This window comes from Rattus norvegicus, chromosome 6, assembly GCF_036323735.1.
Source record: "Rattus norvegicus strain BN/NHsdMcwi chromosome 6, GRCr8, whole genome shotgun sequence".
NCBI lineage: Eukaryota > Metazoa > Chordata > Mammalia > Rodentia > Muridae > Rattus > Rattus norvegicus.
Genome location: NC_086024.1, coordinates 21,728,810 through 21,755,578, shown reverse-complemented (window position 1 = coordinate 21,755,578; position 26,769 = coordinate 21,728,810). Strand labels below are relative to the sequence as shown.

Genomic DNA, 26,769 nt, shown 5'->3' with positions numbered 1-26,769 from the left:
TTGAAGAAAATAGGTTCCAGAGCAAAAAGTATTACCAATTACAGAGCCACTTAGCGATGATAAGGGATGATTTTTAAAAGGACATTATACTTGTAGATGACTATTATATGCTCACTAGGAAAGCTTAGAAATGAATATTGTAACAATTTATAGAGCTGCAGGGGAAAAAGACAAATTCCAACTGTAATTAGACATTCCAGTGCCAGTTTTTTGAGTAATTGATGGAAGAAGTAGGCAAAGGGCCAGGTATTGTGTAGATTTTGGCAACACATCAGCCACCTTGACCTAAACTGCACTAGTAGAACACTCTTCCTTATAACAACAGAACACACCATCCTTTTCACCCACACCAGGAACATTGACAAAGACAGCTCTAATTGTTATGAAACGGTCCTCAAACGGAAAAGAAAAAAAAACCTTTATATATTCTCTGAATATGATGGAATTCAACAGGAAGTCAGCAGGGAAAACCTTTAACTGTTTGAAATTTGGGTAATACTATTTAAATGATGAATGGGTAGGAGGCTGGAGAGGTAGCTTAGTGGCTTGAGGTGGCTTGCTGCTTTGCCAGAGGACCAGAGTTCGTTGCCAGCACCAATACAAGGCAACTTGTCACCGCTCCACCTTCAGGAGATCTGACATCGTTTTCTGGCCTCCATGGGCACCTGCATACATGTGGCAAATGCACACACATGCACTGTGTAAAGAGGAAAACCATGAAGTAATTGAATTGGATGCCACATGTGGAAAGTAACTAAGTAGCATTTAAGGGCGAATTATAATAACCAAAGTCCTCTTGTTAGAGAATCGAAATGTGGTAGGTTGCTGACTTAAACTTACACAGTCCATAACATAAATAAAAAAGAAACAAGAAGAACGGAGGCAATAAAGACCAGGACAGAAATGAATGGAATAGAAAATGAAGCAGAAGCCGAACAGAGAAAATCCGGCGACATCAGCCATCTTTCCTTATGGTTACAATTAGAGACCGGCCATGTGGAGCATCGGTGGGAATGTGGAGAAGCCGAAATTCTCATGCAATGCAAAGTTGCATCTGCATTGTGTATCGACTCTAGGAGACAGAGTGGCTGACGGGCAGCTGTCTGGGATGAGGTAATGCAGGTATAGATTACCAAGGAAAGGGATATTTTGGAGGTAGTAAAGATTTCATTTTTCTGGCCATGAGCTCAGGTGTATATGTATGTTAAAACCAATCACAGCTTATATCTAAAATGTACAGTTTAATACATCATAATTATAGCTGTTATTTAAAACATGTGCACTTGGAAGTTGAGATTTAATAAACATAGTGCTTCCTAGTGTGTCATCCATAAAAAATTAAAAAAAATTTTTACTTATTTATTTGAGAGTGTGTGTGTGTGTGTGTGTGTGTGTGTGTGTGTGTGTGTGTGTATGTGTCTGTACTAGTTTGTATGTGGAAGCTTGGAGAGAGTCTGTGATAGCTTCTTCTATGACTCTACTATTCAATTGAGGAAGTGTCTCTCTTCGAACAAGCCCTTATAGCCCCCTTGACTCTATTTCAGATTTCATCTGAAATGAGATTTTTTTTTTTTTTTGGTTCTTTTTTTCGGAGCTGGGGACCGAACCCAGGGCCTTGCGCTTCCTAGGCAAGCGCTCTACCACTGAGCTAAATCCCCAGCCCCTGAAATGAGATTTAAACACTTGGGGGAAATGCCCTGTTTATTATGTGATTGCTAGGATCCAATCTACAGTCTTCATGGTTGTAGAGCAGGCTCTCTTAACCATTGAGCTGTCTCCTTAGTCCCTGGCTGGATTCTCAAGTAATACCAGCTATTTTAATTTTCACTTTTTCCTCTTACGTCTTTAACTCTGTGCACTGCAGTGAAAGAGGTGACTACAGCATCTCTTTTCATTATATATATTTAAATATTTGTGTATTTCTTTCTTTTAAATTTTTTATTTTATGTATATGTATATGTATTTTATTTTATTTTATTTTATGTACACTGCAGCTGTCTTCAGACACACCAGAAGAGGGCATCGGATTCCATTACATATGGTTGTGAGCCACCATGTGGTTGCTGGGATTTGAACTCAGGACCTCTGGAAGCGCAGTCGATGCTCTTAACCACTGAGCTATTGCTCCAGCCCTGTGTAGTTCTTCTATTATTTTTACTTCTGCTTTTGCGGAAAGGTCTCATTATGTACAACATCTTCAACGTTTAAAATGTAAAACTCACTAGTTATTTTCCATAGGAAGAGTTTGAAAATAGGAAACGTGCCATCGAGAAAAAAAAGTGCAAAGGTCAAGGATTTTCAGAAGCTTCTAGAATGAAATAGGAATGGAAGAATGAGTGAAGAAAGGCAGAAGAAGAATATTTGTTGTGTCAGAGTCAAGAAAGGCTCTTTACTCCCACCCCTGTTCCAGAGACAGCACACCTTCTTGTGCTGCACCAGACTGAGCACTGAAGCACAATGGGAAAGGTTGGAATAAACAGGTGGGGCCATGTTGGGTGCCTGGTCACCAGGACTGCCTTCATCTCTGGCAAAGTGGATGTAGTTGCCATAACAACCCTTTCATTGACCTCAGCTGCGTGTTCTACATGTTCATGTAGACCAGTATGACTGTACCCATGGCAAGTTCAAAGGCACGGTTAAGACAGAATGGGGAGCTTGCCATCACCTCAAGGCCACCATCATCTTCCAGGAGTGAGATCCCACCAACATCGTGTGGCAGATGCTGGTGCTGTGTATGTTGTGGAGTCTACTGGTGTCTTCACCACCATGGAGAAGGCTAGGGCTCAGTTCAAGGGTGGGGTCAAAAGCATATTCATCTCCACCCCTTCTGCTGATGACCCCATGTGACAAGTGGCAACCACAAGGCATGTGACAACATAGTCAAGATTATCAGCCTTTTTCCTGCCCCACCAACAGCCTAGCTCCCCCCACCCCCATCTGTCTGCCAAGGTTATCCATGATAACTTTGACATCACAGAGGGATTCACGACCATAGTCCATGTCATCGCTGCCACCCGGAAGATTATGGATGAGCCCTCTGGGGATCTCTGTGATGATGGCTCTGGAGCTACCCAGAAAGTCATCCTGTATCCACGAACACTGCCAACCTATGGGCAAGGCCATCCCAGAACTGAACAGCAAACTCACCATGGCCTTCCGTGTGTCTTTCTTTTTATTTTATTTATTTTCTTTTTTCCTTATTCACTTTACATCCTGTAGACTTTGCAGATTTTTAATCATACCCAACCTGCTTTCAAATCTCGATTATGGAAATTTCACATAATAGCCTTACAAATCTTGAGATGAGATTTATACCTTAGCAAATGTTGTGAGACACCATATAGTTGCTGGGAATTGAACTCAGGACTTCTGGAAGAGCAAACAGTTCTCTTAACTGCTGAGCCATCTCCCCAGCACGCCATGTTTCTGTCCTCAGGGTATCCACCATGGATGTGCCATCTGGTGACAGCTGCCAAGAATAACACAGGCATTGGAGGGCCGACTAAACGGCATCCTGGGTTACACTGAGGACCAGTGTAGGGGCTGGCCTTGCTCTCAGTGACAATGTTGTAAAGCTCATTTCCTGATATGGCAACAAATATCGCTATAGCAACAGCGGGTTGGGCCTCATGGTCCACACGACTTCCAAAGAATAAGATCATCGACCCCAACGGAGCAAGAAAACAGAGGCTCTTGATTACTGAGGAACGCCTGTCTCAACTCAACTCCCAACACACTGAGCACTCTTTTTAGTTTCTGTTCTAGATCCCAGGAGAAGGGGAGGGGGCTTGGGGGCTCTATTGTCTTGAATACCATCAGTAAAGTACCTTCGCCCCAACCTCCAAAGGAATCAAGAGCCGTGAATGTGGAAGGTAGGGATTTGTAGAGTCATGGGAAGTTGTGAGAAAAGTTTTTACCTGAATAAAAACTCAATTGGTCAAAATCAGTCACCACATAAATTATTTAATGCTTACAAGCTTTAATATTTGCTTCAAATGCACTTGAGTGCCTTCGGGTGTATAGAGATACGCTGCTTCGATCTCGCTTTAGGGAAGGTCTGCTCCAGCTGTTGGAGGACTGCTGGCTCCAGCTTTCTTGACAGCAGGGTCTCTTGCAGAACTCCCTCCATCGGGACAGGCTGATAAAGCCCCAGCCATTTTGACCCATGACAACCAAGACTGCTATTTCCGTTCCACAGCTCCCTAATGTGCCCGGGTCCCCCTCCGCCCTCTCCTGTTTCTCCCGTGAGGGTTTGTCTCAAGGGCACTCCCTAAACACATCCTACTTTCTAAACAGCTTCAGAGCCTGCTTCCTGTGGATGCCAAGCTGCAAGAACACTTCACTGAAAAATATGACCCAGCTCAGAGAACTCTGGGGAAAGCAACCATTGCCAAGTGATGTATAAACGTTTCTAGCTCGAGTCATTCCAGTTGTATTTTGAGTGGCTTTTCCTTAGCATGCTGTTGTGGTAAACATTTTCTTTCACATAAACTTCTACCACCCCCCTCTCTCTCAGAGCCATACTGTGAAAACATAAAAAGGCCAATAGAGAAAACGAGATGGCGTCTTCATTTCTTAACCATTCAAGGTTGGCTTAGTCACAGAGAGGAAGATCATGGTTTATTCTGACCACTGAACAACAGCAACAGCAACAGCAACATCAACAACAACAACACCTTCTAAAGTGGTCTAATTGTGAGAACTGTCCCTGCACGGTCCCCCAACCCCACCTAACATTAGTTAGGCCTAGATATTTAAACTGCCACTCGAACCCCAGACCTGAATAGAGTTATAGCAATCTTTTAGACTAGCAGAGATACGCTTCCATTCTGTTATCCCTTGCAGGTCCAGATGGGGGACAGGACATTGTGTTCCTAGCTCTCCTTAAGAACACTCAGTAGCCAAGCCAAGGAAGGCGCATGCGCGCGCGCGCGCGCGTGCGTGGGTGCGTGTGTTTCTGAAAGATTTCAATACTCTTAACTTTGGTTTTTAGGAAACAGTTCCATGTGTCTTCGTTCTGATTTTTCTAGGAATTCTGTGTAGCCCGGAGCTGACTTGGGGCAGAAGAAACTCTTATCCTCACCGTGGATGAAGAACCCACCTTCAAAATTTAGGCCAGGAATCTATGAACAACACACCCCTCCCCTCAATTTTCTTTTCTTCAGTGCTGAGAACTCGAGCCACGGTTCAAAGTACCCTACCACTGAACTACCCTGCCAGCTCTGGTTGCTCCCCCTTCTCTGCTGTGCTGGGGACTGGGACGTGTGCTTTACATTGAGACCCAGATCCAGCCAGTTTATTTGTTCATTTTTATGTTTAAGATGGGATTGTCTAGATAATAACGATTTATGATGAAAAAAACCAAACCAAACCAAAAGAAAGAAAGAAAAAAGAACCAAACCCAGGGTTGCCTGCGGGAGATTGTTTTTAGTATTACCCTATCCATACCATAATCCATGAACTTGCAATCCCTTATACACAAATGGCATAACATTTACATATACAATGAACACCCTCCCACAGACTTTAATCATCCCTAGCTTGCTTATAACGCTTAATGCCATGCAAGGAGTATTAAATTCTTTAAGGAATATGGTGTGTGTGTGGGTTGTTAGGGTACAGCACCGATCCGAATTCCTGTTGTTTCTGATTTGTGGTTCGTTGACTGCCCGGTGCAAAGGGCTTGTGGAAGAAGACCCACTAAAATGTGACTTGGGCTTTTCCTTTTAGAGACAGCCATAAGAAAGAGTTACCTTGGGGACCACTGCGATATTGTAAATCTCATATATTTCAGGAATTATTTCGACCTTACTTGTCAGTTTGGTCATACAGTGCTCTGTCTCTTAAAGGAAAGGTCACTATTTGTGAGAAAAGAGACACAAGATGAAAATGGTAGGTAGCTTCTGGAGAGGTGGTTCTCAACCTGTGGATCCAACAACTCTTTCACGGAGGTCACATATCAGATATCCCGCTTATCGGAGAGTCTCGTTACGATTCTTAACAGTAGCAAAATTACAAGTATGAAGTAGCAACAAAAATAATTTTATAGTTGAGGGTCACCACAACATTTGGAACTGTATTAAAGGATCAAAGCATTAGGAAGTTGAGAACCACTGTTCTGGAGGGAACTCTTTTCCCAGGGGCTTCCAGTCCAGGGCCCCCTTCCTCTAGGTCTCAGACCACTTAGAACCTGGGACAGTGCCTGGTACAGAGCGTTGCACAAATATTGATTCTGTCAAGTGTCATCCATGAATAGATGCAGAAAACTATTTACAGCCCTCAGGGCCTGTTAAACCTTTTCGCATCTATGGCATTGGGGACTACACAAAGGCTTTTCCTTGTCCTTCCTTCCTTCCTTCCTTCCATCCTTCCTTCCTTCCTTCCTTCCTCCCTCCCTCCCTCCCTCCCTCCCTCCCTCCCTCCCTCCCTCCCTCCCTCCCATACTTTCTGAAATAAGGAAGTAGCTTTCTTTGTTCCTTGGATTTTAAAGCTCGTGTCACCAAGGGAAGCCCAGTCCCCTGGCTTGCAGGCTTCTCGGAGAGGAGCAGTGCTGGTTTGTGCTAGCGCAGCGCAGCGGGAGGCCACAGGAGGCGACTGGGAGGCAGACAGTCAACCCAGGGGTGGAGAAGAGGGAAGGCAGGGCGACCGGCGCGCGTTCCCGGGCTCGTGACCGCCGGCGGCCCCGGGAATCCGCGCCCACACATTCTTGCAGAGATGGCAGGCGGCGAAGACAGGCGCGTCGTGGGCACCCGCCACCTGCTGCTGCTGGCGACCATCCTGTCCCTGACAGCCGGGATTCTGAGTCCGGTCTCCGCTGTTGCCTGGACGCAGGAGAAGGTGAGGGACTGCTGCTGCGTTCTGTACCTGAGTGGCTTTTGGAGGGTGCCAGAACCTGGGACTCCGCCACCTTCCCCTGGACTAGCGGGAGGTGGGTTAGGGATGCTGTCCCCTTGGCCAGGCACCAAGTCCTCACTCAGCTCCTGGAAAGCCAGAGCTCTCTCTCCCAAGTCTGGGCGCCAGGGCTGGTCTAGGGGCTGCGCTGGAGTAGCCTGGGGGCTGGGTGATGTCACCCGCCTCCCTTTGGCTGCGCTCTGATGGGGCTGCTGCTAGGCGCAGGAAGTATGTCTCACTGGCCGTGGAAGAACAGGGACATTGGGGGCGCCACTGCCCAATCGCGACCCGCGAGGCACGCGCGACACGCGTTCGCTCCTGGGTGCCTAGACTGAGCGTCTAGGGGTGTGTGTCCCCGCGGATCCCCAGCAATTGCATTCAAGGATGCTCCATGGGGAATTGAGTTTCCTTGTGGACTCTGCGCCAGCGCATTGTTAAATATTTAAAAGAGACACACACTGTTTTCAGATAAATGAATTCAGTTGTGGAAATCTCATTTAAGGAATTCAGGATAAAAATGATTTGCCAAGTCGCTTTGTGAGAAGAAATAGATTCACAACTACTCCCTTTTCTTGTGCAACAGTTTTGAAATCACGAAATTGCTACGAGCTGTGCAACTGATGATGGTTTTGGAATAAAATGGCATGTCTTTAAAGAAACTTAAGAAAAGCATCGGTCTCGGGATATAAACTTCCGACAGCATTACTAAACGAGTATTTTAAATGCTTTTTGCATTTCCGCACGTCCAAAATGCTCATTCCTAGTTTGTCTCACGCACTTGTGTATGAATGGCCCACTTCAGGTGAGTGCAGGCTCAGCCAGCTTCTCTTCAGGACTCACAACAGATCCCCATTTACAAGGGGAGTCTGGAGTGGGTGTGGGGAGTCAACACCGCACAACTTCAGTCTCTCCAGGATGAGAAAAACCACTTCCTCAGAGGCTAGGAAGTTCTTCTCAAGAAGTTGAGCAAACCCTCTCCTGAAAGGCTTTGGGGTACCTGGGAGTTCAAGCACCGAGAAAGGACTTTAAAACCAGAATGTGGCACCACCAAATTTATCTTTTAAGACACTTTCAAATGAGTACACGCAGGGCCTGTCTGTGGGCATATGTAACAGGCAGAGGTATTTCTAGGTGGGAGAACATTCTGTGATTTTTTTAAAAAGAAATTTCCTTTTGATTTATTCTCGTCTCATATTTTAATCTCTATGACAATTTCCTCTCCCTCTGCCACCCCCTTTACTCTTGGTTCACCCCCTCCTCCACCTCTCCTCAGAAAAGAGCAGGTCTCTTAGGGACATTAACAGACAGGACATAAAAACCTACATTAGGACCAGACACAAAGTCCCACATCAAGGCAGGATGAGGCAACCCAGTAGAAGAAAAAGTGTCCCATAGGCAGGCAAGAGAGTCCGAGATAGCTCCTGCCCTCACTGTTAGGAATCCCACAAGAACACCATATCCTATACGCAGAGGTCCTAGGTCAGACAGGCTCCCTGATCTCTAAGCTCACTTGAGTTCTGGTCAGTTGATTCCATGGGCCGTGTTCTTGCAGTGCTCTTAAAATGTTTTAAACTAATCCAGATTTAACTTTCGAGAACTGTCTTTTGAAATATGAATTTCTTGTTTTCTTTATCTTAAGACGCTTCTAACAACTGTTTCACTGGGAAAGCAAATGCTCTCAAGTGGCAGGAGCAAATGACAGTCAGCCATGACTGTTTCTCAGTTAATAGCTCCCCCTTTCCTCCTCGTTCTAAAAGTCTCCATAAAGTCTTCTGGGAGGCCAGCTACACTTTACAGCCTGGGAGATGAATCAGCCTACACTTAAATGCACACCTTCCTGCCTTTTATGACGTTTGACTGTTTAATCAGACAAGGCATGCTCTTGGTGCACTGGTGTGCCAACAGAAGTATGATAATGAAAGCGTTGGTTTTGAAATCCATTACCTGTGTTTGGAAACAGAGGCGTGTCCCTTGGAGCATCCGATGAGCAAAGCACACCAATCCTGCTTTATGGCTGTCTTTAGAACCACGATTTGACGCCAAGAAACCTTCCACAGAAACAAATGACCACAGTCCTGACTGGGCCCACGTGTGTGTATATGGAAGGATATTGGCATGAAGTTGCCAGATAGATAATATGGCCTCACGTGAATCTCACGGTAATGGAGAAGAGTGTGCTTATCTCTGTTACAGACTGGAAATCAGGAACCCTGATCTTCCAGTTCTGCTTTACTCTCTCTTTTTTAAGGTAGATAAATATTGGCTGGCTGAGGAACAGTGTCTAGATAGCCCAGGAGTGTGTGTGTGTGTGAATCTGTGTGGGATTTTTTTCCCCACACTCCTAGATTCCCAGTTCCTTGACCTCTCTCCTCCAGTTTTCAGGTTATCATTATGCTGAAGGGTGATCTGTATCTAGAATGACTGGTCCCGAATCCCACTCTCCCTCATCCTCAGTCCTGGCTCTTTGCTACAGACCCATTCTTTTGGTTTAGTGGTTTGTTTGTTTGTTTGTTTGTTTGTTTGAAATCTTATTAAATTAGTTCTCCTTTAGAGAACCGCTGGCTATGGAAGTGCTCCCTACGTTTTAGAAGGAATGTTAGCTCCAGTGAACTAAATGGTGCAGCCTCACTTGACATGTTCTGGTTGTGAATGTAACATGTACTCATGTTACGAATGTTACACATGAGTACATGTTACACAAAAACACAAATCAGTGTATTCTTAAAAGAAAACAAGCATCACCCCCAATCTCATTCTTCAGATAATTCCTTTTAATTTTTGGGTGTTCATTGCTCCCCTCAATGTATGTACACACACACACACACACACACACACACACACACACACACAGAGAGAGACAGAGAGACAGAGAGAGACAGAGACATAGAGATAGAGACAGACAGAGAGACAGACAGAGAGAGGAAGAGAGAGAGACAGAGACAGAGAGAGACAGAGATAGAGACAGATAGAGACAGAGAGAGACAGAGATAGAGACAGAGAAAGACAGAGAGATAGAGAGAGACAGAGAGAGACAGAGACAGAGAGAGACAGAGATAGAGACAGAGAGAGACAGAGAGAGACAGAGATAGAGACAGAGACAGAGAGAGAGACAAAGAGAGACAGAGACAGAGAGAGACAGAGATAGAGACAGAGAGACAGACAGACAGAGAGACAGAGAGAGACAGACAGACAGAGAGACAGAGAGAGAAAAAGAGAGAGACAGAGAGAGACAGACAGACAGAGAGACAGAGACAGACAGACAGAGAGACAGAGAAAAAGAGAGAGACAGAGAGATAGAGAGAAAGAGAGAGAGAGAGTTACAGACATTTCAGCTTGTTATAGGGATTGAATGAGTATGTAAAACAACACAGTGGCTGGCTTACATTAAAGACTCCATGCATGTTAATTTTTTGCAGTCAGCATTGTGCATACAGTTCCGTGTGATTAATAGTGTGCCATGAATCTTACTGTAAGCTGATAACACTCCCTGAAAGCATAACCTGGTGATTGCAAAACCATCATCAGTTGATAACTTATTTCTTTGTCTTGAATGTCGAGGTTGCTTGCAAATCTGTACCAATAAAACTGAGACATGATGCATTTTGACTGGAAGAATTTCCCTTTACGGTGACAGTGCTGAAGGAGGAAAACTCAAGACATGTTAGAGGCGGAGAGGCAAAAACTTGGAAGGGCCCAGAGGAAGCTCTCACAAGCTGTAAATGGTTATCTGCCACACCTCCTGTTTCTCTGCTTTTGAAGCACTTGCTTCTCTAAACACCCAGATTTCCCCCTCACTACCTTTACTTAGCCACTCTTCTACCTGTGAGTGGAAACTGGAGAGTCCAATGCAGGGACAGAGAGGTCCATGAAGACCTCTAGTGTAGGGAGAAAACCAGCTTCATCTCAGAGTTTCTACTATCTTGTGGTTTAGGAACATGGTACCCGTTTTACCCATTAGGACATGTTTCTCTGACATAACTACTCAATGAGGAGTTGGGGCTGGTCCCTCAATTGTTGTGTTTCCTTCTCAGCTCTGATTTTAAGAAGGAAACCTATTTGCACTGGACAAAAAGGTCAGTTCCCTGCTCCTTTCCCTGCTGTGTCTACACTGTGCATGGCTCACACACGCATTTCAGTAAAGGTTGGCTGAGTAGAACTTGCAGGTAGCAAAAGTTTAATCTGAGGACCGTCTGGAATGTTCATAAAAGAAGTGTGAATTTGCTGTGTCTCTGCCATGGTCTCCCTTACACCCATTTTTTTGGCCTTTCCGAATTATGTAATGAAATGCCTGGGGCCAGGTGATTAGACGGGAGATGCTTTGGGATATCTGATTCACGGGTTTGTTTTTTAGCTGATGCTTGTCACCTAGAGCAGACTTAATTGTCCTTTCTGCCTGGATGAAAAGACAAGGCCCTGGGTGTAACAGAGCCTCTCTCCTCTGAGAACGTTGGCACCAACAGAAAAGGCTGAAGTACCTTTCAATTGAAACGTACCTAGAGTAAGCCTGGGATTTTTCATTTGCCCTTGGGCTTTATGCTGTTCTGTTTTGTTTGTTTGGGGCCAGAGTATCACTGTGCTGTCCTGTTGTAGGACTGTAACTCACTGTGTAGGTCAGACTGATTCCAGACTTGGAGTGAGTCTCCTGTCTCTGGCTCTTGTGCTGGGAACCACGGTGTGCACCCCCATGTCCAGGTTCAGTATTGTGTTGGGTCCAGCGCCCGTCCTCCGAGCCTATCTTTCCCACTTTTGTCTTTCTCATTCTTGTTTTGAAACAGGTTTTTGTTCTTAGTGAGTTCTGAATGTAAGAGTCCTTTAGTTCAGTGGTTCTCAGCCTTCCTAATACTGTGACCCCTTGATAACATTTCCTCATGGTGGTGACTCCCAACCATATAAAATTATTTTTGTCACTACTTCATAACTGCAATTTTCCTATTATTATGAACTGTAATGTAAATATCTGTTTGTAGTTGGACTTAGGTGACCCCTATAAAAAGGTTGGTTGAACCTCCAGAGGGGATCGAGAAACACTGCTTTTGTTGACTGTATGCTGTTTAGCCTGTGCAGGCTGTATGTTTTTCTGCAAGGACTTACTTGTGAATCGGGAAGGTTTGCACAACTGATTCTAGTCACTTTGCTTTCAATGCTCTTCACCAACTCGGAAGTCTGTCATTTTTGTGATTTTTCAGATTCATCTGGTCCAGAAAGATGGGGGAAGTGCGCTTATGAAATTGACCATTTTTGTTGTATAGCCCAGGAGGTTGAAGAGTGGAGGAGAACTTAAAAGTGCTTTTTCAGGAGTGTCCGTGGGTCTGTCCCTTGCACTTGCTATCAGCTACTGAGAATTTTTAAAAAACCTCATCTGACAGGCAGCTTTCATAACACAGTATCATTTGCAGTTGGCAACCGTGATACTTAAATACTGTACGCCAATTTGACAAGACTCTAGAACCTAGGAGACAAACCTCTGTGCATGCCCTGGGGAGAATTTCTAGATTGGGTTGAAAAGGTGGGAAGACACATCCTCCAGGTGGGTGGCCCCAGCCCATAGGCTAGAATCCCAGACAGGATGACTAAAAGGCAAAAAGAAGTCAAGCAGCAGCATTCATCTCCTGCTTCCGGGCTGTGCTGTGAGCAGCTGTCTTGGGAGCCCGGGCACATTTACTTTGTATCCAGAGCATTCAAACTGAGCAAATTGTACCTTTCCTTCCTTAAATTGTGACTGTATGGCAACAGCAACTGGAAAGGAGCAAACACAGAGACCATAAAGGGTTATTTATTTCATTCTTGCTTTTCTTAAGTCTTTTGAGATTTTTTTCAAGCTTCTGCAGAGCAGGCATTTAAACATGACTTTGATTTCCTTTCACTGTGGGCATGAAGTAAAGGACTCTTCCCACAGGGACTAGGTTGGCTCTGGGGTTTGGGCAGTGAGCAATGACTAGAAAAGGAGCCATTGATAAGGTAGTTGTGTAAATAAGGATATTGGTTCATTTATTTATGAGGTGTGTGTGGCAGGAGGGATGACAAAGGACATCTTGCTGGGGTCGGTTTTCTCCTACAATATAGATTCTGGGTATTGGATTCAGGTCGTCAAGCTCCACAGCAAACACCTTTAACCGCCGAGACATATTGCTGGCCCCTGAAACAGATTTTGACACGAAAGTTTGTATTTGTCACCATTACTGTTCTGGGCTGATGAACTGTGAATTGTCAGAAGCATTGTGCAGAAATTTAAAACGGGCAAAGATCGCAAGCACGGAACTAGGACATCTTGATTTCTTGCAACTGGTAGCTACCTGGAACCAGGACATGTCTTGTCCCCTTGTACCAGGCAGCCACATGTCACTTCTGTCTTTTATACCCGCCTACGCATTCACCTAGTTTAGCATTTATGCCGACGGAGACATGACTTTTACTTCTTTACTATATAAACACGTTTATCGCCAAGAAAAATGCCTTATCTGTCCATTACTTGAAACTACCCTGTAGTTACCAGGCGCTCAATGTGAAACACACCGTTGTGACTCTGGAGAGAGACAGGTAAATGGGAAAGAGTAGCTCTCCCAGGGCTCACGACTTATGTGGAATCCAGATATTAAACACGGCGCCTTGAGGATGGCCTTCAGGCTGGAGCATGGAGAAGACAGGAGTTCTGAAGGTGAAGAGGGAGGGAAACAGTTTGAAGGGCAGACTGTATTGCTGGGATGCGAAGACCCTAAGGAGTAGAACTCGAAGTGCCTGGATGCTAGGGTGACCAAAGCAAGATGAATGGGAGCCTGCAGCACACACCGGGGCTTGCAGGCAGTGGGAGAGACGGCTATTTGTTGAGAAGGACCAACCATGCAGATCTCCCTTTCTGCCGCCATTTTCTTTGGTTCCCTTTTCACACTTTTCTTTTGTCCTTTAGATTCAGCTTTCTTCCTATGCTGTTTAATATCTACCTGAGGATTTAGACACCGGAGGTACTAAGGAGTCTAAAGCCTTCAATAACAAGTTTGTTTAAGAAATACATTTATCTATTGTACAGAGCTACCTAAGGCCATTTCCATGCACGTGCGCAATGCCCTTCAAGCATTATGCTGTGCTGTGCAAGCATTCCTCCCAGACACACGCAGAGTCCCCTTTGTCCCCCAGTTTGATTTCCTCTCTCAAGTCATCTTATGAGTTTATAAGTTTATAAAGTTTCTAGTCGAATCTTTTCCCTCCAGTGAATGACATATGAAAGAAATACACTTCTTAACGTGTGTGTGTGTGTGTGTGTGTGTGTGTGTGTGTGTGTACCATTGCACCTATGTGGAGGTCAGAGGACAACATGCAGGAGATGGCTTTCTCCTTCCGCCAAGTGGGTTCGGAGAATTGAACGTAGGTTCCTAAGACTGGGCAGCAGGTGCCTGTACCCATTGAGTCATCTCCCTGTCCCCTAGAAATATGCTTTAAAATGTATTATTCCCAATAAGAAAAACCAAGGCCTTAATATATTTGGGCACAGTATTAGTATTCAAGAGTAAAGGCAAAGTGTGGAGATGAGGCAGAAGAGTGAGCACTGGGTTGGAAATCCTCCCGCCGCATTGTTTTTATGGATTTACCTTTAGCTGTCTACAGTTGGCTTTACAGACCTCAGTTTCCATTGGTGGATATCAGGGGGTTGGACTAGATTACTAAGTGACTTATCCAGGTCTCACATTCTGCACTGCTTTACCGTACAATGAAGAAAACTAGCGCCTTGGATATTTACCAGGCAATCTGCATGCACTTAGGCTCATTTAGTCCTAAGTCCCTTTGGGTGTGGGTATTATCACCTCCATTTCTTCAGACAAGGAAATGGAGCCTTGATGAGGTTGGTTAAGCAACACAGCCAGAGTCACAGCTAGTGGTGGGTGCTGACTTGAGAGGCTATAGCTGGTCCAACAGCCTGTGCTCTTTGCATGGTAAACACTGGAGAGTTACATCCCAAAGTGCAGAGGGAGAGAAGCAACGAGGCAGCAGTGGTCTCTATTTCTACAGTGTCTCATTAGCTGCGTGGGTGGTTCATATGGAGAGAATTACCTGCCTGATTATTTTCACATATCTAGTTAACACTAATCCTGGAAGCAACTGTAGGATGGGCAGTTTCTGTTTTGCATTCCAAAGAACTCAATGTCCCTGTGTCAGTTTCCTCATTCCCATTAGGGAAGAACTTGTTTGATCAACCATTCATTTTCCTTTGAGGAGGAGTGCTACATCCCCTTGGAGTGTCTGATAAACTTGTAATGAAAGTCTGATTCATCATTTTGAGTGTCACTAGAAAAGTTCAGCATGTTTAAAGACATACTTACGATATGCATTTGAACATTAGGTCTATTTAAATTTTAAAGTTTTATTTTAATATATAAATGTACTAAAGAGTATTATAAGATTATTAAGTCGATGCTCTACAAGAGTTTCTATTTAGCCAGTATTGCAACTGTCAAACTCATGTTGAGAGGAATATTACCCAAGTCCACACTGATAGCAATTGAAGGCTAGAAAGAAGGCTCATTGTGTAAAAGTGCTTGCTGTATAAGCATGAGGACACGAGTCTGAACCCTCAGAGTCCATGCAAGAGTGAGGGGAGTAGTGTAGGAACTCTGTAATCCTAATGCCTATGGGGAGATGAGAGAATGGGACAGCAAAAGCCCCAAAGCATGTAGGCAGTGAGCCTGCTGTACACACTCAGTGGACAAAACAGCAGAGAGACACTGTTCTAAACAAAGTGGAAGGTGGGGACCAAGACCTGAAGTTGTCTTTTTACCTCCATAGAAACATGATGTCACACAATGCGTGCACACACTGAGATTTAAAATGCAATAGATAAAGAAATGCATGCATATCACTTTATTTTTAAAACGTTTTTTTTGTTTTATATTGTGTATGTCCTACTTAGGGTTACTGTTGCTGATGAAACATTGTGACCAAAGCAACTTGGGGAGGGAGGAGAGGGTTTATTTCAGCTTACACTTTCAGGTGATAGTCCATCACTGAGGGAAGTCAGGGCAGGAACTCAAACATGGCAGGAGCTGATCCCTTGGAGTGGTGCTGCTTACTGGTTTGCTCCTTGTGGCTTGCTCAGCCTGCTTAGTTATAGAGCCCAGTATTACCGGCAAAAGGGTGGCACTTCCTACAATGGGCTGGGCCCTCCTCCATCAATCACTAATTACGAAAATGTTCTACAGGCTTGCCTCCAGCCCTATCTTAGGAAGGGTTTTCTCAGTGGGGGTTCCCTCCTCTCAGATGACTCCAGCGTGTGTCAAGTTGACATAAAACCAGCCAGCACAATGTGTATGTGTGCAAGCGCCTGTAAATTATGTGTGCCTGATGCCTACAGAAACCAGAAGAGGGCATTGGATTCCCCAAGGCTGAAGGTTTAGATGGTTGTAAGCCGCCATATAGACACCGGGAATTAAAACTGTGTCTTGTTTAAGAGCAGTCAGTCCTCTTCAGCCCCAAGGGATATAATTTAAAATATTCTAGTAACTATATTGAGAGGTTAAAAGTGAAACTAATTTTAACAAATATTTCACTTATAGCATAGTAAAATTTTTTTCATCACGTAACCAGAAATATACGAATGATGTAATTTCTTCTTTTTATAAAAACGTCTTAGAAAGTGAAATATTTTCCAGGTGTGGTAGCGCATGCCTTTAATCTCAGAGCTTGGTGGTTGCAGGCCAACCTGGTCTACATAATGCACTCCAGATCAGCCAAGGACACACAGTGAGACACTGTCTCAAAAACAAAAACAAAAGCAAAAAATAAAAATTCCAACCCCCCCAAGCCTTGAAGTACACTTTAATTTTCTAGCTACCTTTCAAGTCTTAATAGTCACGAATGACTCGTAGCCTCCTGTATTGGACAGTGCAGATCTAGAACAACCCTATTTACTGGTTTTTTTCCTGGGAAGTGAGAAATGACGAGAACCGAGTCTGCAGATGGGAGCTGGAGCTCTTGCTCTAGCTTCCCTGTTTGTAGTTCTGAAGTACTTCACTGCCCGTTATAAAGCAGCCCCGCTAACAGTGCGTTTCTTTGCTGTCTCCAGCTTTCTTAGTATTAAATTTTCTCCAGATGATAGTCTCAAGGTTGTTCCATTTTTGTTATTGTAATGTTGATGTATTGATATAGGTTTCCTCTGTGTAGTCCAGGCTGGCATTGAACTTGTAATCTTCATGCCTCTGCCTCCTTAGTGTTGATACTCTGTACAGTTGCTATTCATTTTTCAAATCACGCGCACGTGTGTGTGTGTGTGTGTGTGTGTGTGTGTGTGTGTGTATACGTGTGTATACCATGGTGTGTGTAGGGAGGTCAGAGGATAACTTGCTGGAATCATTACTCTTCTTACACCATGTGGGTCCCAGAGATAGAACTGAGCTCTCCAAGCTTGTTGGCAAGTGCTGATCCCCTGATCCATTTCACCAGCCCATAACTGTTATTTTTAAACCTCAGCTTTACAATGCAATTATTCAGAAAGGTCATCTGAAGTCACACCAGTTGTAAGTGTGTCTTACCACGAAAGCATGCCTTTCAATTTTGTTTTTAAAACATGCCACCAAAATCCTGAAGTTTGAAGGGGACAGTTTTACAATTGCACCCTTTACCTCCTACGACATAAACCTTACTCCCTTATTTTGAGGTTTTTTTTTAAAGCTACTAATCACAAACGTACCGTGCTAAGCCTTAAACACATGCAATCAGACCTAAGTGCTTTTTATTTGATCACAGAACTACCACCAACCAGCACATCTGAATTCTTCATCTCTTCGACAAGTGGCAGAAGCCACCAGCATTTCTGAGATGTGGCAAAATGACTTGAGACCACTGCTGATAGAACGATATCCTGGATCGCCCGGAAGCTATTCTGCTCGTCAGGTGAGAACACAATGCACACCAAGAGGTTTTAAATACTTTGCTTTCCCGTGAGGGATAAGATGGCTGCTTAAGTTCTGAGTCACGTATGACATTATCTCATTACTCACTATCAGAGGTAACCAAGAAAGGCCAACACCTGAGAGTGTCTATTCTGAATTGAGTGATACATATTTATTCAAAATTACTCTATGTGTGAAATCAATGTCTTGGCCACAGCAAGAATAGTTCAGGACACTAAGGTCCCTGCTCTTGGTCACTTCAAGGACACATTCCTAGCTTACTAACCAATTTTTGTGGACTCTAAAATTCAGACTTCAGCAGCTTTTCACGTGCTTGCATAGTAGTTCCAGGGCAAGAGGCCAATGATTAGATTCTGTCTACAGTTGAGCTTCTCAAACATTTACTTTGACCCACAGTAAAAACATATGCTATATTTTACAGACGAAGATGTTTAACAATATATTTAGCTGTAACAAATGTTTTTGGAAAATTGTTCATGTTACTGTCCATAATTTACTTAGATATTGTAAATTCTACCTTATTTCTAGGCTCATTGATTTTTACCACTGCTGCTTGGAGGACAGTGCTGTAGAGGGAAGAATAAGCCATAAGCAGGGGTAGACCTTGAATTTCTCTTTGTCAATCTGCCTGAACCACATGAAATCCTACCTCTCAATGTTTGCTTTTTTCTGAACTCATCTCATCGAGGGGACAGCTTGGGAAGGAATGGGACTGGCCTCTCAATGCCTCTTACTAAACATTCTACTTGCTCAACTTCTTAGACAAAAACCTTGGCAACCACTACTATGTCTAGAGACCAGCATGCTTCATCTACCCGGCTCCTAGCTCTTCCTTTTCTTCTGTGTAGCTTCTGCCTCCCGAGTGTACCCCTGACAGATGTATGTGTTGGCTTTTTTAATCCCCTTCTTTTCATTTGAATAGATGGGTCACACATGTGCACCCACCCAAGGGTTAGGTTGGATTCCTGAATGAAAGATACCCCCCCTACCAGTTAATTTTAATATACCTTGACTAGCTCAATGGCTGGATGTTTCTACTCCTGAGTTAACACCTTTTCAAATCTGTATTTCCTCTCTGCTACCCCAACACAATTAGGGAAGTGGCCTGTGTGGCCACTTTCCCTGAGTCTCACATGTCAGCAGGCCTTTGGGGCTGGTCTTTCTTCTTCCCTGTCATGGCTATCTCTGCCCTTTCCTTTCTCTCAGTCCCTAGCCTGCACAAATCTAAAGGTCCCTCCTCAGTCTACCTTCCCAACCATTGGCTCTTTACTGATCAATCAGAAACCAACTGGGGACAAGGACCTTCAGCATTTGGACATGCAGATTTCTGATTTTTTGGAGGGGGAGTGGTCATAATTGGAACCAATCCCCAACAAAGCCCTAACAGACTTGGTTATTTTAACATTCAGAAACACTAAAGAATGGTGATGATGATGATGGTGGTGGTGGTAGTAATGGAGGAAAAGGAGGAGGAGAAGGAGGGGGAGGAGGGGCAGAAGAAGAAGGAGGAGAAGGAGGAGGAGAAGGAAGATAATGAGGCCAACTTCTCTCCTTAACTCCTTTCCTTTTCTTTCTTTTTATTAATATATATTTTTTGATACACAGTATCACTTTATAATCCAGGCTGGCCTAGAACTTACGATGTATCCTGGGCTGGCTTTAAATTTGAGGTAATCTTTCTGTCCGATTCTCTCAGGATGTAGGATTGCATTTGTGAACTACCATGCCTGGATGGATGATGGCTAACTTTCGAACAACACATTTAGTTCCCACAACAACGCCACATTCCTATCCCAATATACTTATTTAAAAAGATCTGAGGCTTAGCTATCTGCAGCTATGTGTATGCTAGCAATATGAACTCAGATCTGCTTGATTTTTCTATCACTAGAGATTTGGGAGGAATTAGATCAATGATAAATGAACCCAATAACTTCAGCTCTGGGTCTTCCCGTAGCATACTGGAGAGTGAGGTACACATTATTTATCTCACATTTTCTCAAGGCCTCATGTCCTAAGAATTTTCTTGAACGTGTCAGAATGTTTGCTTCTCAAAGTCCTCAGCTCTTCATCTGGAAACAATCTGGGTCTATGATACTCACTTGACCTAACCTTTCCCATTTTCAAACTCTGTTGACTCAGAAGGCTATGTACATGCAGAGATGCACATATGTATACTGGAGGCCCAAGTTCCTTATTCCTAGAAGGCCATAAACATAGTGAACATTGTTGAAACTGTGTCTTCTATGGATATATAGCATAGACAGTACGCATAGGTATTGTTATGATTTAAAAGATCCAGGGGCTGGAGAGATGGCTCAGCAGTTAAGAGAGCAAACTGCTCTTGCAGAGAACCATAGTATGGTTCCTAGCACTCACATTGAGTGGTTCAGAACTGCTTGTAACTCCAACTCCAGGGAAACTCAACAGCTTTGACCTCACATGCACATAACTACACACAGACACATGCATAAAAAATAAAAAGTTTAAAGAAAGAAAGATAAATATCCATCTAAGTGTTCCCGAGTCTACAGTAGCATTGACCACTGTTTTGAAGGGGTAGAAGCAAATGAATTGGTAGCATTTTTAGAATGTGTTGGGCAGTAGGCAGGACTGCCTGTATGTGGCCTGACTGACATAGCAGTAGATAATAACAGGATGATCATGTTAGAAATTTTACTTTACCTTGCCCCTTATGGAAGAGCTGGCCCTGCCCCTCCCCAACCACCTTTGGCTCTCCTCAGTTGATGGCTTCTGGTGAGGGATACAAGCAGAGAAAGACTCATCCTCTTCTAGGGTGCTGGCCACTAGGAATTTGACCATTTCCCAGGGAGTATATGGGTAACACAAAATGGACTTGTGTTTTCCTCTTTTTAATGGGGAGACCACTGAGGAGAGGGTTGGGAATGGGAAGATAGGGAAGTGAGTGTTATCTGGATGCACAATGTGAGATTTCCAAATAATCAATTAAACAAATAATACAAAAGAAATTTTACCTAAGTCTTATTACTTTTACTAAGAAAATTGTTATTCGTAATCTATGATGTCCCTTAAGTTGTGGAAGAGAAAAAGCTTCTTCATTTGAAATTGAAAAAGAGACAATTATTGTGAGGGCACCTTGTTAAGAATCTTGTATTGAGTAGGGTCACAGCCTTTCATTCAGAGCCAAATTTAAGCAGCCCTGGTAACAAAAATTGTTCCCTTTAGGCCTCTTGGGAACTAGGTCAGGTCTCTGTAGTTCATAGAGACACACAGTTTTGATTTAAGAAGATTCTCAGCTTTCGAACCCTGAGGACTAGATACAAAGTGATTTGTGGGTTAACTCTTATAGTTACAGGATAGATGCACATCTCTATGAGTTCTTTTGGAGAGAATGTATTTCAGAGAGTTGTGTCTTAAAACTTGCATTTATGACCTTTGATCAGCAAGGCCCAAACTGACTATTGAATTTAAATTTAAATTTAAAGATATAGCTTATTCATAAAAAATAAATTGAAGGCATTAAATTGTGGGCATTTCAGTGATTTTCAGTGTAGACACAGAAAGTAAGCCAAGCCACAAGGGTAGCCAATTTTCATGAGGGACAATAAAGATCTTTTTCTAAAAGAGACAAGCTAGAGAAATCAGGGAAGCAAGAGTGTGTGGAAAGTCAAAACTGAATTTCACGGAAAGGTGTGTAGGCATGTTTATTGCTGGTGCACAGTCATCAATGGAGAACTCTGTGTGGGGTATCTTCAGCTTCGATCCCCAGAGGCTTGTGCAGGGGATAGCCTAGAAGAGAGTTAACTGGGAGTTCACACTGACAGGGTCTGAATTCTCACAATAGTACACTTGCAGACTTAGTGCAAGTACTGGAGAGTCCCCAGAACAATCCTGATCTGCTGCTGGTAGCACAGTTCCTCAGATTCTCAAAATTAGAATTGACATTTAATTCCATTAGATCTAGGACCATATATTAATCTTAACCTAGAATAGCTTCCTCTACGGCCTCACCCAGAATCAGAATGCCAAACGATAGTCTTTCTATCTCGACCCTTCATCATTCTGTAGGACCCAGCCTTTGATCCCTCAGAGTCAAGTGTGAACTGCTGTTTAGACCTTAGAAATATTGTGATAAAGGCAGTGGTTTGGGGAACCTCCTTCAGAGACTTCTGGTGGAGATTTGGAGACTAAATAAATCTGGAAGCTAAAAACACCACTGAACATTGGTGTCTTAATTTCATCCTAGTTACTAAGATAAATGAAAATATTTATTTTGCATACAAAAGGTTACTTCAGCGACAGCTATTTGGGGCTCTTGCTGATTGTTTTTTGTGGAAGTTGTTATGCATATAGATGTTAGGATCATGGCCAAGCGTGGGGAAATTGAGTTGAAGAATGAGGTTCTGGGTGAAGCTTCTGAACAATGCTAACAGATAACCTTTAACAGATCCTTTAAAATCCCAATGCATCTCTCAGGCTACTATCGGTGTTAAGAAGCCATTTTATGGAGTGGTTTGTCATCTGGACACCAGATGTGCTGGAGTTAAACAAAGTCTAGGGATAACTCATTTTTATCCTCTTCAGAAAAACTCATCTTGGATCACAGTGCTTTCTTTCTCTAGCGAAACAATGAATGTTCTATACCACGTGATTTTATATATCCTTATTACATTAACTCACATCAATTCAAGTTCCCTATGATAGACTACTGTGAACAAAACGTAGTATAGGACTTGTGGGGGCATAACAAAGTAAAGGACATATGAGAGCGGGTTGTGAAAAGACTCTAAGCGTTTCTTTTGATGAATGGAAAAAGCGTGCCTATAGAGCAGCATCTGAAAAGCAAGGTGAAGGATGCAGAGCACTGTTTAGGTGAAAGTCTCTCAACTGCACACACCAAAGGGATTTGTCTATTTGCCTTTTTCAAGATCGATGATGTGCCACAGAACCTCCACCCACTCTGTTTAAGTTCCCCTCTTCTTGGAAGCTTCCTGCTGGAATCTGTGCAGAGCTCTTTGTGCCTGTGTGTCATGTTACATCAGCAGGCTGCAGGCCACACAAGACTTGGCCAGAATAGAAAATCCTGTATTTCTTTGGGAGGGAAAAAGAAACCCTCCTGTTTGTTTCCAGCTATTATGAGTTATTTGTTCATTTATCTCAAGGTCTCTCCTGTCTAGATGTTAATTGTGGGACAAACTGTCAGTGATTATAATGGCTCATTTGTGGTCGGAGGTTTAGGAATGTTTTTTTATTAAGGTACCTTACAAAGATGGAAACAACACCAGAGGGAAAGGAAGAGATAGAGTGAGAGAAACAAGTCCAAGGAAAAATAAGGACAGAGAAAGAGCAGAATGAGACAGCAGTGAGCTCGCTTTCAGTCTCTGGCATGGTAGTCCTTTCTTCACTTCCTACTTCCTGCCAGTCACCATGCTGCCCGGGAGGCCCAAAGTGGCCTTGAGGCAGTGCTGAGCGATTCCTCTGGACTACAGATCTGGACCTACCTTGGATACAGAAAGAAATCTGAGATTAGAGTTGCCCATTGATTCTTACTGTAGGTAGGATCTGACCATATGCCCATCCATCAGTTGCTATGAGAACTTTCTCTAAAGCTCTCAGCAGGCAAGTGCTAGTATATTCCCCCAGTGTTCAATACTCATGAAGCATTTCGGGACTTAGACCACATATGCTCATGCGCACATACACCCGCAGCGGCCATTTGTAATTTGGCACATGCGCACATCCACCCACAGAGGCCATTTGTAATTCCTTGAAAGCTTAGACTGGAAGTTCATAGATCCGATATGTTGATTTCTCAAACAGAGCACCTTGGCTTCTTACAAATGTTAACAGTAGTCTTTAGGAGTGCAGAGCTGAGTTTGCTCCCTGAGTCGTAGATGTGGCCACGACAGATTGTTAAGTGGACAAAACAAGGGTAGAATGGTATAAAAAGTATTCTGCTTTTCCTACAAAAGAACACACTCCTCTTTCAAATATATGTGGTTGTATGCTGGTGAGGTTTGTGCAATCCAAGAGAAGTATGTAGAAAGATCCACATCTGACTGCTAGTGTTGGTAAATATTGACAACTGAACAGGATGGATAAGTAGGCTAAAGGTTAGGAGAGAGGGAGACGACCTCTTCTTTCAAGGAGGAATTGCTATTAACTAAAATAACAACTATGTAGTAATGCTATTACTATCAATAAACATGCAAGGCATGCATGCCATTACTACTAGCACTTGGAATGATGAGGAAGAAGAATGATCACAAATTCAATTCTAGCCTAGGGCCTCACCATATCCTCATTTTCAGTCTAGCCTGGGCTGGCTGTTGTTCCAACAGCAACAAAAGAAGGCATCACATTTGATTGTAGAGACACAGCTAACCAATGGGAACTGTTTGTTTTGCTCAGCACATCATGCAGCGAATTCAGAGACTTCAGGCTGAGTGGGTCGTGGAAGTCGACACCTTCCTCAGTAGGACGCCCTACGGATATCGGTCCTTCTCAAATATCATCAGCACCCTTAATCCGGAAGCGAAACGACACCTGGTCCTTGCCTGCCACTATGACTCCAAATACTTTCCTCAATGGGACAGCAGAGTGTTTGTGGGAGCCACTGATTCAGCCGTGCCGTGCGCAATGATGTTGGAACTCGCTCGTGCCTTAGACAAGAAACTCCATTCCTTGAAGGTATCTGCTTTCTTTTTGTTGACTCCTAGGATAAAACAACAAACAAACAAACAAACAAACAAACAAACAAACAAAGTCAGCACCAACTCCATGAATTCTAGACTCCTTGGGGTGAGAAGGTCATTTGGAAACTTTGGGGTACATTTTAAAATAATTTGTTAAAAAAATATGAAATGGAAGAGGTATTATTTGGAAGATCACATACATGACTTGAAGTGTTTACCATGGGCATTAATTCACAGATAGATGATAATGGGTTCATTAACTGATTCAATATATATATATGCACACATACACACACACTCTGGAGTTTGGGGGGTAGAGTTATGGGAGATCTCCAGTGTGTGGCTAAATCAGGCATACCAAGATGAAAAGCACATGGCAGAATTGTGTTGTGGTTGTACCTGTGAATCAGGGCTCAGTTTTACACAGCGTAGCAGAGTTTTTGTTATGCCTGCAGCTCAGAATGCTTTTGGGAAACTCAGGTTTGATTTCCGATTGTGTTCTTAAGGGTACACGGGGTGGGAGGCGTTGGGGAGGGTGCTAACCTAGATGAGGATGGATTATTCTGATACTGCTCAGTAAACATGACAAAGCGAATACAAAAGCTTGGTTCACAGGCAACCAATGCTTCCCCACTACCCTGGGCTTTAGCTTTTGATACAATGAAGGTAAAGAAATGGAGGGTTTATCTTGTAATGGAAGTAATAGAGATATTTGGTTCTGTTTTTGCTGGATATACTGAATTTGAAGAAAGCAAGGATTGTTTATACCCTCTTCATATCCTTTTCACAGCTCTGTTTTATTTTTCTGAGCCTTCTGTAATGCCTTTGTCCCAGGACCTGCCCTCATTTGAACTGGTAACCATTCCTGAGGGAATTCATAAGCAGGCATGCCATTTTTTTTAATACTTTCATTTCTAAAAGAAAGACATGGAATGAGTGAGGTGAGACTTAAAGACATATTCCTTCTCGTCACAAATAAATTTAATGCTCCAAATAAAACAGCATAGCCATGGAGCAAGAGGGTGGAACCAGACTGCTTGGTACCAAAGCATTCTGTGCATGCCCAAAGCAGAGGCTTTCTGGCCAAGCCCAGCCAGAGATGTTCTGTCCAATAAGAGGTAGTTTTCATTTTCTTCAGGCGTAAGGGCCCACGCCTGACCCTGGAAAGTCAACAGCCAGATGACACCTAAAAGCAGTGGAATGACTTACATTGATTCATTCCGTTCTCAGCATTAGTTTACTTAGACAGGAGTAGACTCTAGTGAGTACTGATTCGAAGTCCCTTGAGGCAAGCTGTTCTTTTGTTTCTTTTTACAAGTGGTGGGAAAAGAGTCATGGCCTGCAACTTCTACTAATTTAGCTTTATGCCTGGATACCAGGAAGATCTTTGTGGCCTGACGTTTTAGTATTTTTTCTTTTCAGTAATTGGGTTGAAGCCAAGGTCTCCTGCGTGTGGGTAAATGTGCCTGTTCTACAGCCCCAGCCCTAGGTTGCTTTTTTCTTTTCTTTTTTTTTTTTCTTTTTTTTTTCCGGGACTGGGGACCGAACCCAGGACCTTGCGCTTCCTAGGCAAGCGCTCTACTACTGAGCTAAATCCCCAACCCTTGCTTTTTTATTTTAAGATAGTATCTAAGTAAATTGTTCAGACTGGCCTGACCCTCTCAGAAGTCGAATAAGACTTGCAGTCTTCCTTTAGCCTTCTGAGTAGCTGGGATTATGGGAATGTGCTACCAACATGGCTTTGAAGGTTTTGTTGATGATATTATAAAGGCTCAACTATTATGGAATACAAAGCATCAAATTTCCTAATCTATTTGGGAGGCATTCAAGGCTAGCCTAATTTAGGTCAGAGTTCCAAGTCAGCCAGGGATACAAAACAAAACAATACACAAAGAAACAAACCTCCCAAGCCCTTATTTTTTCTTTTATCTGGTACCACTCTAAAGCAACCAGGGAAACTGTTTTTGAAGAAACTAGGGAACGTGTGTTAGTAGGAACCACAATATGGAGACAAGTGCATGTCACAACAGAATGGGGAGAAAGCCACACTCCTTGTGGAAATGGGAAAGCTTCAGAAAGTACCAAAACCCTAAGGGGAGGTAGTTAGAGGTCTGGTACACTTAGGAAGGCAGACGTGAAGGTGTGTGTGTGTGTGTGTGTGTGTGTGTGTGTGTATAAGAAACATACAGATGTATAGATTCCCAATTCGTGCCAGGCAGGGAGGTGAATGTTCTTTTAGCTCTCAGAAAATGTCTAAAGAAGTTAAACCAAGGGTATTTTGGACTTGGGAGGACAAGCTTTAA

The 26,769-nt window shown here is 43.4% G+C and overlaps 1 protein-coding gene across 2 annotated transcripts in view; it reads left to right on the top strand.

Moving 5' to 3' along the window:
* Window positions 1–6,683: 6,683 nt before the first annotated feature.
* The window catches only part of Qpct (glutaminyl-peptide cyclotransferase), a 32,072-nt gene continuing 11,986 nt past the window's right edge, over window positions 6,684–26,769 (top strand). Inside the window, exons 1-3 of one of the 2 annotated variants that reach the window (NM_001399516.1) lie at window positions 6,684–6,837; window positions 17,623–17,769; window positions 24,183–24,461. In NM_001399516.1, coding sequence (NP_001386445.1) covers window positions 6,715–6,837; window positions 17,623–17,769; window positions 24,183–24,461 — 549 coding nt within the window. In that variant the 5' untranslated portion in view covers window positions 6,684–6,714. The remainder of the gene's footprint in view (window positions 6,838–17,622; window positions 17,770–24,182; window positions 24,462–26,769) is intronic. The other variant, NM_001134557.3, reaches the window with a different exon arrangement.